The sequence below is a fragment of the Psittacula echo genome, assembly GCF_963264785.1.
Source record: "Psittacula echo genome assembly, chromosome: 3".
Lineage (NCBI taxonomy): Eukaryota > Metazoa > Chordata > Aves > Psittaciformes > Psittacidae > Psittacula > Psittacula echo.
This window is the reverse complement of record NC_137736.1, coordinates 81,937,413-81,956,742: the sequence shown is the minus strand read 5'-3', so window position 1 is coordinate 81,956,742 and position 19,330 is coordinate 81,937,413. Positions and strand designations below refer to the sequence as shown.

The window sequence follows — 19,330 nt, the reverse complement described above, 5'->3', positions numbered from 1 at the left end:
CAAAGTGTGCAGTAAAGAAGGCAAAAACCTCATTGAGCAAAAGAGAGGAAAATGATATAAAAAGGCAGACATTTAATAAACAGCCTTTTTTTCTCTTGAATCAAGTAGGGATTTTAAAAAGCATCAATGTGATCGTATTGAAGACTTAATCATAAGCCCTGCATTATAGATTGTATGAGCAATCTAAACTTAACATTTACCAAAACTTTTAGTACTTGTTTTCGCAGTTCTTTGTGGGGCTTGTCATACAAGAATAGATTGTATATAAATCATTTATTTCGAACGCTTCCAGATAGCTCAGTGCATCAAAGAAATTGTAGCAGTCTTATGTCATCAGTTAGTTACCTTGGCTTTTGGTGTTTTCCTTCAAATTCTCAAGGTCAGTTTTGAAAGGTCAATTAACAAGGGCAAAAGTATTGCTAACAGTTAAATGACTTGTTTGTATGTTGCAATGGTTGGCTTTTACTTAATGCTTTTCAGTTGCATTTGTCTTATGTTTTTCTGTTTTTACATGCTTAGCACGCCCAGTTTAGGGAGTCTAGGAGTCTGTTTGATGAAATATTCCTCAGTCGTCCAGAGGTATGGTATAGTTCTGTCTAGTTTAGACTTTAACTATGAATTTTCCTGCTGGCAAACAAATGCTTCCGGGGTTCATTGTGCCTTTCCCCCACCACTGTTAACTCTATATTGTTTTGTATGCTGAATGGGGTTTATTGAGTAATTTGACCCTTTCCTCACAAGTTTTTCTCTGTAAATCCACTCCATTGAAAAGTTATGTCAGTCTAGTTATCCAAGGGGTTCCTGAAAACTTGGGTTCTTTACTTAATTAAAAGTAGTTTTGCCTCACTGTACACCATGCTAGGTTTCAATTTGAAAGAAGTTAAAAAGCATTTGAGGGAAAGGAGAGTCTTCTTTTTTCAGAATACTACAGAGAGAGCACTATAGTTTCAGAAGAGTTAATAGATTTGACTTCAGGAGATGATGTGTATCATTTGATGTTCTTTTCCTTAGAGCAGTTACTCTGTGTGACATGCCGTTTTTGTTGATAATGTATTTTCCTGTTTAGATCTTTCTCTGGTCAATAGAAACAGCAAGTTTTCTGTTTATACAGATCTCAGCATATTTAGCAAATAAGAAATACTGTCTATGATCCTTAACCTGGCTAAATTTGTCAAAAATCAATATGAGATACTGAAACAATATTATGTATTTTATGAATTTGTGTGTTTTGTTATATGACATTCTTCTAATTAAAAAGAAATATAAATATATAATTATTCTCATAGATAAAAATGTCCCTAATAAAATTGCTACTATGGAATTGCATTTAGTTCTGAGCATCAGCAAAGAGGATGGTCATTCTTCACTGTCTGTTTTCCTCTATGAATGGTGGCAAACAATTATATTTTGAAGAAAGACTGGGACAGTTGACACCAGCTAGATCATATGAGAGTACTGTGAAAGACAGGCAACATTAGAGGGGCTTGTGCAGTTAGTGTCTTCGTCTACAGGACTGATCATAAAACTATATAATGGTAAATCATATAGATAGAGGTTGAACAGGATTTAAGTGCAGGAAACAATTTATGATACTTTCCATATGCCAATTTTTGGAGACAGTAAGTAGACCTCAGTTTAATACAATTTCCTTTTGATGTGGGCTGTGATAAATTACAACTTGCTCATACTTACTACACTAGTGCCTACTTGCAAATGTCTGCTCTCATGTCTGTGGGATGTACATTGACCTGTGTTCCTCACACGTGTAAGCCTTTAAGAAACCTGTGCATATAGAGAAACCTGCTAAACTTGTTATTGTAGTTCAACAAAATTTTCTGAAGCAACATTTTGCATAGAGCATAGTTCACTAATTGGTTTGGAAATGCCAGTATGAACAGTTCAGTAGTTAGCAGTTTTAAAAAGTTCCAAAAATTATTTTAAATGGAGTTACGGGTTTTCACAGACCTTCTGAAGTCAAAATTCAATGTTATTTTTGTTGTCCTGACTTGAAAAAGGAATGCTTGTGACATATTTTAGAGATAAGCACATTAAAATACACCTTTTTTTTTTAATGCATATTCAGCTCCTCCTTCTCTTCCGCCCCGTCGTCCTGCCCCTCGTCTTGTGGCTGCAGCAGCATTTGATTCAATAAACTAATGCTTTCCTAGTGACTTAAGATGACCATTTAGGGACATCTGGAATTATGTAGAATTGAATTACACCCCCTCAAGATTGTTGTTCAGCTAGCTTAGCTTTTTGTGCTTTCTTTGGAATTGTGTATGTTAATAGCAGTATTTTTAAAGTAAGTTATCCACTACAGGGTCTTGGCTAATTAATCTGAAATAAGAGCACAGCTGGAATTTCACGGCATGTTACAAAGTTGGCTGCCTTGAGTTGGTACAGCTTGTTCTAGCATAATTACTATACCCTGGTAAAATACTTTGCTGTGTTGACAAAGGTGAACTGTCAGTCATATGACAGAGCATTAGATCACTGTGACTGTTTAATGCCCTTTTAGTTACGAGCTTAATATACAAGGCATCTCTGCCCGTGGCAGGGGGGTTGGAACTAGGTGATCTTAAGGCCCTTTCCAACCATAACCATTCTGTGATTCTATGATAACCTTTGCCATAGTGACTAAATAATGTGTTAAAATCAGAATTGCATCTTTTCAGTAGTAATTGTTTGCGATGGATAAAATAACTAGATAAATCTCACTTGAACTGATTCGATTTTTATTAATATGTCATTTCTTCTCTTAATTCTCATACATTGTGATTTATTGGAGAAAAATAGGAAAAGAATATTACTCAGGAATGTTACTCAAGGTTTGTTTTGTTGGTTTTTGTTTGTTTTTTTGTTTTAGTTTTTTTTAAAGACCAGATTACTGCTGCTACTGACAGTATCACTTAACTTGTATTGTCCTATGTTGTTTTGATATTCTTCATATAAGCATAAAAATGGTGTGTTTCACTGGTTTTACAGTTTCCATCAGGCTCTCTTTAGTAGGCGCTGTCATCATGAAAACCTTTACATTTGCTGGTCTACAGTTGCAGCAATCTTTTAGTTATGCATGTAACTGCATACCTAAGATCTGCCAAGTTCTGTTGAAAAATCAAGTACTGAGAAGAATAAACCCCTCATACTTCCAGTATTTTAAGATCTAGTATTTTGATATGATGGGTGAAATCTTTGAACCGTTTTGACTGACATCTTTCTTTGCTTTTCTTTGACCAAAACTCAAAAAGTGCACAGTACTTTAGAAGACCTTTAAATGCTTTCAGTCTTTTCGCGCCCTCTAGTGTCCCTGGAGGTTTTCTTTTCTTTGCATATGTTTGTTTTTTTGTGTGGGTTATAGGATATTCAAATTGGTTGATGCAGTGCTGTTGCATCAGCAATTTATTTTAAGATACTAGCCTTACTCTAAATTTTGGGAAACATTAAAACACTTTTCTGGCAGGAAAAAAATAGAATATCCTATGCAATGACTTCCAAAAAAAATTTAATAGTTTGGCTGCATGTAAAGATAGCTACAGTAAGAAGAGGATTCTTTTGGTTTTGATTGTCAAAGTGCTCATCTGAAATAATTTCTAGCTTAATTTGAAAATGAATAGGCAATATGTACATGTCTTCTACAGAAACATATACAGAAAAATTTGGCGTTGATAATATAAACAACAAATAAGACTTGTTTTATCAATACGAATTATTTTTCCTTTAAACTTCCTTGATGTGGACATGGTACAGAAATGTCAATTTTCTTGTTTTAGCTTTAGAAACATAATTAATACTTTAGTCCTACAGATAGTTATTCTAAAATAAACTTTTCACTAAATTATCACTAACCTGTAAATCCAGGAAGAAGAGTATCCACCGCGGGATGATTTCAGTGATGCAGATCAGCTTAGAGTGGGCAATGATGGCATCTTCATGTTGGCATTTTTCAGTAAGTTATCTTGTATCCCAAACCTACTGAAGTATATCTTAATTGTACCTTTTTTTCCATGGAATATGAAAGATAGCTGCGATAAATTGCATTAATATACTGTAATGAATGGGGTTTTTTTGTTTTTTTTTTTTACACCTGTACACAGATATAAATGCTTCCTGTTCCAGATTTAGCAAATATATTGCACTTTTTTTCTGTGATATCTGCCACAGATAAGGGAACAAAGTGAAATCATGTAAGTGTTTTGAGGCATAGCAAGGCTGCACTGTTGCCTATGAATTGGGGAGTTCTTGCGTCTTCTAGTTGGACTACCAACTTGAATTAAAGGCTGGATCACAGAAATCTGACAATTGATTTTTTGAGTGGAAAAAAAAAAGAGATATGCCATATAAAGTTGCTGATGCTAGTGTAGAGAATTAAATAGCTGTGGGTGGATTTTTGGAACAAATCCATCCATACTCATTTTCAGGTTGAACTAACCACTATCATATCAATATGCCTTTGGTAATGTCCGATTACAACCAGCACTACATATAACACTTCTTCAGATACTGTGTGTGCACTGTGCATGTTTTGTAAGTTATGTGCTGCACTGAGCAAAGTTAAATTTAGCCACTGTAACTTGCTTCTAGAAAGAAGTTGCTTCTGTTTTGCTACTTGCGTATTTCTTCCTAATTTCTGAGGATATTTTCCCTTTCTGAAATAAATGTGTTTGGCAACCTGGGTGGAAGCCAGGGATGGTGTCTGGGATGTAGCTTTTAAGTATTCATCAGAATGAAAGCTGATTGAGATCCACTGAAATCTCCTTTATGTCCTTCAACATAGATCTCACCTTAGTTCTTCTTTCTTTATTGTCTTTTAACAGCCTCTTTATTTAACTGTTACAGGTGCAGGTTACAGAACTTTAACAGAATGCTTTTTTCATATTGGCCTATGATGTACTAGGACAAGGGATGTTTCCATCCTTGGATAAAAATATGTGTCTACGTCTCATAACAAATATATAAATACATGTATAGGCTAACAAATGAGTTTGTAGTTTGACCTCTTTCTGTAGTTGGACCATAGAAAGTGTATATATTCTCATGTCAAAGGCAGGTATGGCTTCATTTCTTTTTCCCTTTTTTCACCTTCCTTATGTGCTGTAACTTTTTGTGTTTAACCTATTTAGGTTCTGCATTGTCTAAACTTGTTCTTGCTTTTAAATCCTGGTTTAGGCTTTCATTTGCACTGTGCTTGGAGGTCAAGTGCATTGTTGGCTCTAATGTGTTTTAAGTTCATAAAATCAAGTTTTCCAAAACTATGTGCCCAAAACATTGTGTCCACCTTCAAGAGTGCAGAGATTTACTTGGATAAACTGACAACTTTTTCTTCAAATAGCTGTTTATTTGAGACTGCACAGAGCATTGCTTTTACACATTTAACAAAATACTTTGTAGATCATATATTTTTGATTATTCTGAAATTGTTACTGCAAACTTTGATTGCCTATGAATGAAATGTATAAAATGAGTGCTTACACATTGTAAGATACTTATACAGGTGTCTGTGTAATTGGGATCTGTGTTGGCTGTTGTGGATGAAGGTTACATACAGAAATTGAGAAAATTTACTTGTTTGGGTTCATGGTATGAGTTCACAAAAACCCTAAGCACTTAGCTGTACTATTAATTTTTAGTAGCTTTTCATAGGGAAACTTGAGAACTAACTGATAAATGAGCTTAACTTCACGAGGGTGGATTGTAAATAATGGGTGGTGTATTCCTGTCCCTCTAATAAAGGAGATCTCCTCTAACAAGGAGATAAAAGACTTTAAGTTGATGTATGTAGACTTAAGAGAGCAAGAATTAAAATTGAATTTACAGTATGGCCATCTTTTGGGTTGCTTTTTCACAGTGTGATATGTTTAAATGATGCAAGTAAAAGTGGCACATCACAGATAGCCTAGAGTAAGCTCCCTTAGTTAAAGTGCAGGAAAACGGTGTCAGAAACCATTGTCTAGTGAGAAAAGCATGGAATGAATGACTTGTTCCAGATGTGCTCTCCCACCTCCTCCCGTGACTGACTGTTATATGCAGCATTGGTGGAAAGATTTGGGGGGGAGGGCTGGCAGGGGCAGGCTGCCTTTGTTTTAAATATGACATAGTGAAGTTAGCATTTTTTAATTACATTTTATTCAGTTGAAGTATAATAAAATAAAAACTTTTGCTGAGCTTATCTGTGTATTGCAGCCTGGTCTAGTGGGAAGTGCCCCTGCCGATGTCGGGGGTGTTGGAACTAGATGATCTGTAAGGTCCTTTCTAACGCAAACTATTCTACGAGTCTATTGCAGTCAACTCGTGATATGTAGCTACCATCTAGTGGTAGCTGCCCAACTTGCATGAAATTGCTGTCTTGAGGCCATCTAGTGGCCACATTTGTTTGTTGGGGGTTTTGTTTGCTTTAGGAGCTGCGTGCATGAGAGTTACAAACCTGTTTCCCATCTAAGTTATAAAGTACTGTTCTGTTGAGCATAACTAAATAGAATGAGCCAATATAAAGAATCAAAAGCCCTTCACATGAACAAGTGGAGTTTTTCCTTTAGCATTTGATTCAGAAACTTTAGAAAAGGTTAGAAAACAACTTCTTTTATTTCTTATATATGATAAAATCACATATTTAAGAAATTGGTGTTGCTCATGAAATCTGTGATTATGTTAGTGAGCAAAGAATCTGCTCTGTAGTGGTCAGGGCTGGTGCTTGTCCATTTCTGATTTTGAGGTAAATGAATATATTCATTCATTAATATATTAGTGACTATATTAATTTTGCATTGAATGTAAAATGCAGCAAATATTGCTACTGGACAACTTAATATAATTTTTCTATCATGTATGTTTAACTCTGCTGTGTTTTATACGGCATAGTAGACTCTTTCCAGAATGTCAGAGGAATTTGTTAATAGGTGAGTTTCTCAGAATGATTTTTTTGATTGATGCGCATGCACAACAAAAAGGAGGAAGTTCTGTGCTTTTTCTTCATTTTGAACACGGCTATAATTGTGATAAAGCAAGTAACCCATGACTCAAAGGGTTTGATTTTCATGCTGAATCTGACTGTAGCAGAAGTCTTTTGAATCATCTGATTGTCTCATCCTGATTCATTATGTGAAGGAGATTTTCTGTGTAGTAATAAAAGGCTTATATGGTTTTCCCTTAAATACAAAGAGAGCTTGAGAAATATCAACCAGCTTTTTCACCTGTGGGTCCCAGAAGGAATTATGGGCCTCATCTCAATTCTCTGAAACCATGGAAAGGAGTTTTGGGTTGTCCTTACAACTTGGAAATAATGGATATTAATTTGAACCTCATGGATGGGTTAATAAGGAAGAAGAAGTGGAGAAAAGTGCTTGATGATACAGCCAAAGTTTAAGTTATCATACAGAGATCTGATTTGTTCTTTTTGAACAACATCTGGACGATTTCAACACTGTATACAACTCTCACCAATAAATCTCATGATGTTGGAAAAAAATGTACATACTATCCTAGATGCTGTATTAGGACAGATAATAGCCATACCAAATTTTTGTAAATCAATGTTCATAAAGTTTTCAAAGCTATAAGATGCTTCAAACAGTCAGTAAACTGCACACAAGTTAGGGTATCTACTTAGGGGGTTTCAAGCAGGCACAAGTTGGAAGGAAGAGTTGTAGCACAGGCTCAGGGTTAGCACAGCCTCGGTTGTATGCTTCCACAGGAGTGGTAAGCATGTCTAAATTTCTGGTGGGCGGGTCCTTCTTGTGAATGTAGGAAACCTGACTTCTGTATATCCACATCACAAATGTTATGCAGGTTTCCCTCAGTCATGTAGGAGAAGGAGAGGGGAAGTAATTTGACTGAAATTGCAAATGGCGGAAGGAGATGAAGGAACTGGTTTGGGCATGCTTTTTTCTCTTCAGTTATCAGGGGTGCCTGGCTGATTTTCATACACAATCACTTAACTTATTTCTTAATGTAGAAAAAATTTTACTTGCATGGTTGCTCCGTATATATTGAATATAATGCAAAATAATTGGAACAAGGAAGCTTCTAGATGGGCATTAAGAAGAAGTTACCAACAAGGGTAATGGAGCAGTAGAAATAAATTGCCTAGGGAAGTTTTTGAACATTCATCACCAAGTAGAAAAAAAAGGAGGTAATTGTTGAAAGTTGATAGCAGATGCTTCTAGTGATCATCTTCAGACTTAAGGTGAGGCCTTCAGGAAGGAGCAAAAAATGTGTACCAGTTTAAAAATGGAGTAAATTCTTTGAAGGAACAGAAAGAATAATTTCCAGTGGTGCATGATGATGTGTAAGTATTAGTTTATGCTTAGTAAAGGTAGGAAATACTAATCTCTTTGGTGTTTGGTGTATATTAAAATAATAAGTCATTGGACAAACAAATTGAGGAATAAAGGATGTTACTTAGTACGGGTGCTTTTAGATAGATATATATATATATAGATATATATATATAGATATAGTTGCCATTATAATCTTATCACAGGCTTGAGCCAGTGTTGAAATTTAGAACCAGCCTTAATCTTCAGACCGGTTTTATTGGCTTCTTTTCATGATACTGGATATAAACTTAAGACAGGTGATTAATATATAGCTGTGGAAAGCTAAGTAAAACAAATCAGCAAATGAAGTGCAACAGCAATTGAGGAAAACAGATTCATTTTAGTATGCTTGTCATTATTGTTACATCTCCTGATATATTGCAATATGCATTACTTAAAACCTTGCACAAGATTGCTTAATAACTTGACAGACTAAGGGTTTTTTGTTTACTGTAAATTGTGGGAGTGTAATGGAAGGATGTGTCTATATTGCTTTGCAACTGAATGAGCACTGACAAAAAGCAAGCATGAATTAATAAATTATTAATGACTAAGTACAGCTTTCTACATAATCTTTGCCTTGCCTCTGCAGTTATTTGAGAATGAAGAATGACAATGGCTTGTTTGTCAAAGCCAAGTTGAATTATTTTACTCCAGCTTGTTTGGAATTGTTGATAGACAAAAGACTTCTGATTTCTAACTTTAACTTTTGATATGAAAAATCCAATGCTGACTGCTGCCCCTTAGAAGAGGGCTTTTGCTGTGGATATAGCTGATGGGTAGCCCCATTTTGTATGTCAGGTTTAGAACATCCTGTGCTTTGTATTTTGGCTGGGATTATCTTACTGCAAAGTATAAGGAGAAATACAAGTACAGTGTAGTTGTTGTGAGTGCTATACTGGCTATCAGGAAGAATTTTTATTAAAAAAGGCCTTTAGTCCAAACCTTCTTCTCCCAAAAAGCAACTTCTTTAAATTTTTCATTGAGTTGTGCTGTTATAAGGCAGTAACTCTGGTGGTTATGTTCTCTTTATGTGAATTACATTAATATAGACCTACTTTTCCCTCTTGCTGTCTTCAGGAATGTGTAAACTCAAAAATCTTATGTTTTTCAGTACCACTTGTCTATATGGTATTAGAGTAGTAAAGAAAGATACCAAAATCATGGTGCCAGTGGCAGTCAGTGTGAGTTTCATCTAAATGTGTCAAACTTATGAAAAAAAAAAGGACAATAGTTGAAAGTTGGGCTGAAGTATGAATCTAAATGCTAGCGATCTGTGGCATAGGAAATGATTGTTGTTACAGAGTGGTTAGTCTTGCAGTAGGACTCCAGAAGATGAACACAGAACTCGGCTGCACGGAGAGGATGGTCAAACAGAAGTTAAGAATGCTTTTTTTTATTTAAAACAAGAATTGGTGTTGGGACCGGTCTTGTTCAACATCTTTGTCGGTGACATGGACAGTGGGATTGAGTACGCCCTCAGCAAGTTTGCCGATGACACCAAGCTGTGTGGTTCGGTTGATACGCCGGAGGGAAGGGATGCCATCCAGAGGGACCTCGACACGCTTGTGAGGTGGGCTGATGCCAACCTTATGAAGTTTAACCATGCCAAGTGCAAGGTCCTACACCTGGGTCAGAGCAATCCCAGGCACGGCTACAGGTTGGGCAGAGAAGAGATTCAGAGCAGCCCTGCAGAGAAGGACTTGGGGGTGTTGGTCGATGAGAAAATGAACATGAGCCGGCTTCAGTGTGCGCTCGCAGCCCAGAAAGCCAACTGTATCCTGGGCTGCATCAAGAGGAGCGTGACCAGCAGGTTAAAGGAGGTGATCCTGCCCCTGTACTCTGCTCTCGTGAGACCTCACTTGGAGCATTGTGTGCAGTTCTGGTGTCCTCAACATAAAAAGGACATGGAACTGTTGGAACAAGTCCAGAGGAGGGCCATGAGGATGATCAGGGGACTGGAGCACCTCCCATATGAAGATAGGCTGAGAAAGCTGGGGCTGTTGAACCTGGAGAAGAGAAGGCTGCGTGGAGACCTCATTTCAGCCTTCCAGTATCTGAAGGGGGCCTATAAGGATGCTGGGGAGGGACTCTTCATCAGGGACTGTAGTGATAGGACAAGGGGTAACGGGTTCAAACTTAAACAGGGGAAGTTCAGATTGGATATAAGGAGGAAGTTCTCTACTGTAAGGGTGGTGAGGTGCTGGAATGGGTTGCCCAAGGAAGGTGTGAATGCTCCATCCTTGGCAGTGTTCAAGGCCAGGTTGGATGAGGCCTTGGGTGGCATGGTTTAGTGTGGGGTGTCCCTGCCCATGGCACGGGGGTTGGAACTAGATGATCTTAAGGTCCTTTCCAACCCTAACTATTCTATGTTAATAATGTGGTTGTAGCAGCTTGTTAGTCTTTCTATCTCACTCTTAGGTATGGCTTTCTTCTTCATGAAAGCATATATTAATGTCAGACCAGGAGCATTGTCTGTATGAGAATGTTATGGGAAGCTGAAGTGTTATGAAGGATGAGGTCATCTCTTTAACTCCTGAGCAGTGCCATGTATATTTCAGAAAGTTAGTGGGTGCATACACATAGTGGATGTTTATACTTCTAGAGAAGATAGTAGATACTTCCTCTTGCTAGTCTCTCCCCCCCCCCCCCCCCATGCTATTTTTAAGCTTAGCTTGATGGAGAAAGTTGTTGTGAACAGTGTTGGAGCATGACAATGCCTTTTCTTTTGAGAGTTGGGCAAATAATTCAGTGTTAAACATCCATCTAATACTTCTGCAGTGACTGTAGATTCTATTTTGAATATTCCTTTAGAAGAAGGGTAAAACTGCAATTGTGTTCAACTTTGATTTCCCCTCCTATAATTATGATGGGTAAATCTATTTTTATATTATATATAAAAATATTCTATATTATATATACTTTATATATAATAATATTATGTTACATATTTTTTCATATATATAACTATTCTAAGTATTCTGTGAATTCCTTTAATTTGCGTAGTCCATTAGAAGCATGTCTATTTTCCGTATTTTTTAGCATACCTGTTAACTGGAGTCATAAAGTCACTCTGTAGCTTGGAATAGTGGGGAGAAAGGGGGAGAGTGGTAGCTGTTATGCTGAGACAAGAACAGATATGAAATGAAGAATGGCTTCTGAAATCTGTTACTCTTAAAAGGATGGTGGATTTTGAGAGCTTCCTTGAAATAGGGAAATCCTGTGTTAAAAAGAATTTATCAAATACATTACTTGTATTTTGAAAAGAAAGGTAAACGTTAGGGTCACAGTGTCATTCTGTAGTTCTTACATGAGCAACGTTGTCTAATGGAAGGTCCCCTTCCCATGGCAGGGGTTTGGAACTAGATTATCATTAAGGCCCCTTACAACCCACACCGTTCTATGATTCTATTATATGCCAATTTTGATCAGCATTTATTCAAAGTTGTTTTCTGTGGGCCTTTGTTGTTGTTGGGTTGTTTTTTGGGGGCATTGTTGTTGTTTTTTGTTAAGATTAGTAACTAGGATAAAAGAAGGCTTTCTCATTGCCACCGTCTGTTAGTATGGCTCTGTCCAAAGCAAGACATTTTCTCACTTCTACAAAATGACTGTGTTGATGTAAGCTCTTCCAAAACCTTTCCTGGAACTTCCATTTCTTTACAGTTCGTGGAATCCCACTGCAGTTTTACAGACAAATTTTGCATTGATGGGCGAATCATTACATCTTCATGTGGATTGCTGAAGGAATTATAACAGGGTTTTAAATTAAGAAAAAGAGGTGGTTTATAGATAATCCTCCCAAATTTACTTTTATTTAAGAAACCTCTTGATCAATTTTCTGTTCCTAATATTTTGCTCTAACTGTTCAAACTTTTAGTTAAAAGACAAACTATTTTTTTTTATATGGTGATTTAATGCCTGAATTTGATGTGGGTTTTGTTTTTTCCCTGATTTTGGGGTTTGGAAACATTCAGGGTTTGTGTGCAGGGGTTTTGTTCCTCTGCCACCCTTCCATTCCTCCTTGCCTCTTCAGTGTTTTTTGTGTTTACTGTGGGCTTCCCTAATGTTTTCAGTTTTCCACTATCTTGCTCTTTCCAGAACTCTTGAATTGTTGTCTTGTCCCAGCTCTTTTGTTTGGAGCAGGGGGTGTGTGTGTGTTTCTTTTCCGTTGCCCTCGCCTACTTCCAAAGCTGGGATATCACTCCAGTTGGGAATTCCCATACTTTGACCTAGTGCACGCAGACTGAAGTCAATACACATGATCTTGTTGATTGCCAAGTACATATGAAACTTTAACTTGTAAAACTACTGGGAGTGTAAAAGTGTTAATTGAAGTAACAGTGGTAGTCCTGCTAACTGTCTTTTTTGTTTCTTGGTTTCTTAAGCTTCTGTGTAAAACTTCCAGGGCTTCTTATGTCTTATGCTTGAATATAGATTTAAAAGAGAAGACAGTAACCAATGAGCCATCAGCTTCTCACCTTAATTTCTGTACTATGTTTACAGAGCAAGAGCGGATACTTTTATTCTGTTCGATCCAAACTGGATAAAGCTGAATATGCATCCTTGATACATGCACGTATGTGTGCATATAACTATATTTTTTGGTTATAAAAATGTAGCAAGGTTTTTTTCTTTGTTTTAATACAAGTCTTGTATGTTATAGTCCTTTGTTTGCATTTACTCTTCATGTCTACTGTCATCTGGTTAGATTTCTGTAGCAGTGTAATACCTCCTTTTATGTTGGAATTTTCTCTTGTTTAAAGCAGTAGGTTCCAGCCTGTTTACCATTTGCTTTGTTATTAAGTGACTATACCATGGGGGATGTCTGGGTTCAAAGTCAATCTCTCAAAGCCTGAATTACCGGAAGGGAATTACTGACTATATAAGCATGTCCTTATTAGTTTAAAAGTAAAATTAATGTTAAGTCTGTTTGCTTAGCTATACAGATTAACAGAAGCTACTGTTTTTCTTTTATTTTATAGTGGCGTTTATTTTCAACTGGATTGGATTTTGTTTATCCTTCTGTATAACAAATACCATAGCTGGAAGGTATGGTGCAATCTGTGGATTTGGTCTCTCCCTGATCAAATGGATTCTTATTGTTCGGGTATGTTTCATGATTCACACTGTACAGACTCTGTTTGTAGAACAAAACCATAACAGTTTATTCAAGGATATATAATAAAAGCCAGTATATTCCAGTGCATAACAGGGTGCCTAGAATTTTCCCAAATTCCACTTTAGTAGAAAGTTTACTTCTTTATATTCATATATGCTTACTAAAGATGAAGTTAATCTATTTTTATCTGACATAGCATTTTAGGTTCATGTTTCCACTAAAATAAAATGCAGAATGACTCATTCTTTGCATAACTACTAAAGAACCTACAGAAGAAGTGGAGCAAGTACCGAAAATGTCACTGTTATTTTGGTGTCCTGTATGAAAGATTTATAAATGGCTTATCTGGGGGAGGGAGCAGTTCAGAAAAAAATGTCTTCCTTGTATCTGATTCTTTTATTCCTTGTAAGATGCATATAGAATCAAGTCAAAATTGAATATTAACTTAGTTACATTTTTACCATCCAAGATGGTCAGTTTCTGGTATTTTCACTGAAAGACTAGATGCTTTTCAGAAAGGTAGGTTAGCCAGGTGGAAGTTACTTAGCTTGATTATGTGAATGCTAGATGAATCACAGTGATTCTTTCTGAACTTGAAGCCTATATGTCTGTGAGTCACATAATTTAAAAACTCTTCCTGTTTGATGAAGAAAGAGATCTTGGATCACTTAGTTGTTATAGTGAAGATTATGACATTTGTGTGTTGTCTCTCTTCCTAGAGACAATAGCAGAAAGCTCATAAAGGTGTATGTCAACGATTTTGTTTTGATGGTGATACACAAGCATGCATGTGTGTGCAAAATTGTTTTGTTTCTTTGTTTCAAGCTCCTCCAAAGGCTTGTGCTACCCTTTCTCACTCAGGATCAGTACTACAAAACTTTATAGTGTTTAAGCAGCCCAAGGTCATATATGCTCTATGTACCAGTTTTTACTTTGGGGTGGGGGGTAGAGTGGGGGAGAGAGCAAAAGCACAGTTTTGCCCTCAGGGAGGTTTTGCAGCCTTGGCTGCTTCTGCCTAAAGAAGGTGTAAGCGTAATGCACATGTGCCGGTGTTGGATTTGCTGGTTTTAGTAAATCTTCTTTTCAATTAAATAAAATTGTAACTTTAAAAAAAAAAAAAGCATATTGGGATATATGTTTAGAGAATTAAAAATACTGGCTATCAAGCCAGATGGGATTAATAATGTTGTCAACTGCTTGGGAATTGAGTATTCATTTAATAATGTAATGAAGAGTCAAAATGCTTACTCTGCTAAATATAGAAATGCCAGTATTTATATAGGGCTACTGTAAGTACCAATTCTTCAGTTCTACTTAGGAATTCTGTTTCTTGCTACTTTTTTTCTTGGATTGCTCATATAAATGAACGCATTGCAAGTTTAAACCTCTAAAGAATTCACATGATCTGGCAAAACCATGTGGAACTTGGTGCACAGTACTTGAAATAAAACCAAGCTATACCTAGAGTTCTCTAAATGTCCTGGATTTTTATCTGGTTGCATGTGTGGCCCAGTCTCTTCTCTCTCTCTTTTTTTTTTTTTTTTTTTTTTTTCTTTTCTTTTCTCTCTCTTTTATTTAAACTGAATTACATGCCTTAATTACTTGATTTCTTGGTTGATGCTACTGAAATGTCCTAGAGGTGGTGAATGAGAAGCACTGTGGCAGGATGCAGTAAATATACTTAGTGATAGCAGGACAGGAAGCATATGAAAAGTGTGCAAAGCTATTAAATAGTTAGTTTATTCCTTTTGGCAAGTTTTCACACATCTCCCCATTCCTACTTCTTATGTGAGTTTTGGAGACATTTGATTAGCCTTTTTATCAGTGAAGCATGTAGTCTGGAGTCTGGTAAAGGCACAGATACCTGTCTCCAATACCCTCACACCCTGCCCTCCAGCTGCCTCCCACATCACAGGGAGGACAAAACTGTCTACCATGGTCACTAACAGGAACAGTTGAAATGCCACTTCAAGGTTCATTTAGTTGCGTTCAGCTCACTGCTGGGAACTGAATGCTGGTTTGAAAATGAAAAGACTTTAATGAGTTGGGGGTCTTTATGGGGCTGGTATTCTTGGCAGCGATTAACAGTAGGGGGTATACAGAAGGTCAAAAGCTCTTCTTTTGAGGGGTCAGCAGAACATCCCTGTCTGATAAGATTAAACTAATGTGGCTTTTCGTGTTAATATCTAAAGCAGCAGGCTTCTGTAATGTGTTTGGGATGCAGGCACTGAGGGGAAAAAAGGAAAATCGACAAGTGGTGATTCATTATAGTAGAAAATGTCAGATTACTCTGGCTAGTAATACACAGTTTTTAATACATATATATACGCACACGCATAATTTTTTTAGGAGTTTAAAAATAACTTTGCCACAGACCAACTGACACTGGAAGTGTTAGTTTTGTGTGAAATTGCTGCAGAAATACCAGTTTTGCATTTTAGTTGAATATGTTACTTGTATTTAAATCCACTTTTTTCTCTGTGCTTCCCATATTTGCATAATGCATTAAATATGTCCTAATCATCTCTCATACTGCAGCTAAGCATTGTGTATGAATTTCAGTTTTCAGATTATTTTACTGGATATTTCAATGGACAGTACTGGCTTTGGTGGATATTTCTCGTACTTGGTAAGTGGTGGTTGAAAACATTTCTGTTTTGATATGGAGATATTTAAAGATGAATCATGTCATTGTAAATGAGAGTTCTGTAACATGTTTAGCTGTGTGTTTTTCTGAAGCTGCTGATAGTTTTTTGTGTTATTTTTTACCATAGTGGTGTTATTGTATGAACTGCGGAGTATTCAAATAACCTTCAGCTCAAAAATTTTCTGTTTATATGTAATTATGAGCATACCTGAGACTTGTAGTTTGTGCTTTTTAAGCTGCTTCTACTGCTTTGGGGTTGCAGAACTGTGTAATGAAACTTCAGCTTCATGTAGAGAACATATTGAAAAGTGAGTGATCTCTAATACTTGCATGTATAAACCTGAATGGCAAGTATTAAATTTTAAGAAACGTGACTGATCCTACGAAGGCAGTCTGCTGTGTTGTACATAAGTCACAAAATGGCCTTTTCTAGTCCTTTGAAATGCATACTGCGTCAGTAGTTTCTCAGTCAGACAAGAGAGTGGCTTCATGCTTTCTGATCACAGTGCTTGTGTGATGTCAGCATTCCTTTAAGAGATCTGTGTGCCCATGTTCTTGTATGCCTCAAAATCTGCTCTTCTGTTTTTAATTAGGATATACCAAACCCCAACCACTGTACCTTTTTTTTTACTGTGGATTTTATAATTTGAATATGGAATCTGGAATGATTTATTTCACAGAAGTGAATGCTACTATCCGTTTTATTTTCTAGCTCTGAAGCATAGTTCAGTAGGTGGCACTCTTCCCTTTGAGTCAGTTGACTCAAATGGCTAGCAGCAAATGTTAGAATAAAATGTTGAGTAAATTTAAAAACCAAACTAAGAAAAAACCTGACATAGTGTTTGTGACTCGATATTTATCTTACAAGAAATTCCTGAAATCTTGAACTATGTTTAAAACTTTCTCTGTCTGCCTAAAGTGAAGTTCAAGGGCATTCATCAGACTTCTTAATACTTAGCTTGCTGTACTGTTGTGCACAGTTTGATACATTACAGCATCACTCCCTTGAATGCCTTCATACTCTGAGGTGATTGTATTTAAGTAAGAAGTGAAATGACTCTTCAGGTACAAACCTTCTGATGCCTGAGGTTGAGATTTGACATTTTTTTCACTTGGATGAAAATAGTGTGTTCTTCCCCTAACATTTTCCCCCACTGTGTCTGTGGCAAAAACTGTGCATTTGTTGTTCCTCTTTTTGCTGTCTTTTGCAGCACTTGTTCAGAAGGTAGCTCTCTTAGATTTGGGAAAGCCTTATTTTCAGTCTTAACTGAAGATTTTTTTAATTTATTTTTAGTTTAGTTTAACTTGCGAATTTGTAATATATCATGGAATAAAAAGCATTGTGAGGCATGCAATATGCATCCAACAGTCAAGGTTTGCTTCTCTTGCAAATATTTTGCATGAAAAAAAAGGCAAAAGTGTTTTTAAACTGATAAAACGGATATAACGAGATTGCTAGAACACCATAGAAGGATTTAACCCAACAGAGCTACTTAGCAGAACATGGAGGAGTATAATCAAGTCACGGGAGCACTGCCAGCCAGATCTGTATTTCATTGTTTCGGGTAACTTTCCCATTAGAGTACACAAAGCAGCATGTCCTGTGTCTTTTCAGAGGTGAATTAACTGAGTTGGATTCTTTCCTTTTCATAGTCCTTTGACATACTTGAGCCCACCTATTGCCATCTTCTCCTCTCTTCTGTCAGCATCTGGAAAAATCTGCTTGTACTTCATGGCAAAGCAAAGTGGTCTACTTCCAAGGAGCTGTCATGTACAGTTAATAAATTGGAGAGAGACAATTCTAACTTTAAAATTTAAACGTTAGCCAATGTTTCTTTTGAGGAACACAATGGAAAATGGGGTGGTGTTTTGTTTTATTTTTTTCCTAACTAGAGAAATATAAAATATGGGTTGAACTTGGACTGGTTTTCCAACGTGTGTAATGCAGAAAATATGCTTTCAAGTACCGTAACAGCTGCCTGCCCACCTTGTGCTGTTTCAGCTGCTTTTCAGTTGAACATGGGACTATCTCCGGTAGCATCGGGGTAGCAGCTTTTGTAACAGACTTTTGATGCAGATCTTGCTGCCTTCTTCTCCAGACAGAATTCATTTTAATCACAGAAATTTGTTTTGCTTAGGTCAGAGTTCCACTCATTAACACACTGATGTGTTTGTTGGCATTTATTTGTTTGTTTTGGTTTGGGGAGGGTTGGTTGTTTGTTTGTTTTCGTTTGCATGTCTGTTTTAATGAGGCTGTGGTTTAAAAAAGCAAAAAAAGGTTAAAAAAAATCACAAATAAAAATCCTTTAGGGATGAAATGATTATAGGAAAAAGTCAGTATCTCAGCCAGGGCAGCAGGAACAAAAAGTGCATCAGGTAAGGAAATATCAGTGTAACCAAAGAGTTTGCTTATTAAGATGCAAGAGAAAAGGATAAAATCTTTTGCTAAATTTGTTAAACTTAAGTTTAGCTTTTCATTTGAATATTGGAATCTTAATACATAGGTGTATGTATCCATATAATCATATATGTGTTCATTAAAGGAGGAGAATTGCTCTACGGGCTCAAGTTTCTCTCCGCTGGATGAGGAATTCATATTTCAGTCTCCCACTCTTTGGGAGGGTTGTTTTATCTCTGTTGAATTCTTCCTGATCCAACTGATGAATGTATTAATCTGAAGTTTACTTAGTGGTGGAAAATGGACCAGAAAGCTGTGTCCAGTATGCAACAATGTGTTTTTCTAGGTTTGTTCATGTGTCCAGTGAATCTCTGAATTGGTAAAATGATGTTGACAACATCATGTTAGTGAGTTGCATTGTTGCAGCTGTAACTTCTGTGTGACTATTCTGTATCTATTGTTCCTCTCATCAGAATGGAAATATTCTTTCAAATTAAGTTTTAAATATGTAAAAATAATTTGAAATTTGGAGTTGACAAAAAAAAAATGTAATCAAACATGTTTAGTAATTTTCTTTGAATTGACTGTTATTCTTCCTCCTCTTGGACAGGTGCATTTTCCTCACCAGTTAAATCTCCAGCCATAATCTACCCTAATTTATTATTGGCTTGTTGCTACAGCAGTCTGTACTGTCTGGTTTGTTTTTCTTTTTCTCTCCCCCTCTTTTGACTTGCAAACCTGTATCTTAAATATTTTAAAGATATGTTTTGTGGTTTGGGTATTCTTCTAACACACTGGTAACTTGTTTTAAAAGTTCTACTTGAAAAGAATGTGCAGCATCTATTCTCTCTTTT

The 19,330-nt window shown here is 36.5% G+C and overlaps 1 protein-coding gene across 2 annotated transcripts in view; it reads left to right on the top strand.

Moving 5' to 3' along the window:
* NDFIP2 (Nedd4 family interacting protein 2) overlaps positions 1-19,330 on the top strand; it is a 45,642-nt gene that overhangs the window by 22,364 nt on the left and 3,948 nt on the right. Inside the window, exons 4-6 of one of the 2 annotated variants that reach the window (XM_080613779.1) lie at positions 3,859-3,946; positions 13,295-13,419; positions 15,994-16,060. In XM_080613779.1, the coding sequence (XP_080469905.1) occupies positions 3,859-3,946; positions 13,295-13,419; positions 15,994-16,060 (280 nt within the window). The remainder of the gene's footprint in view (positions 1-3,858; positions 3,947-13,294; positions 13,420-15,993; positions 16,061-19,330) is intronic. The other variant, XM_080613780.1, reaches the window with a different exon arrangement.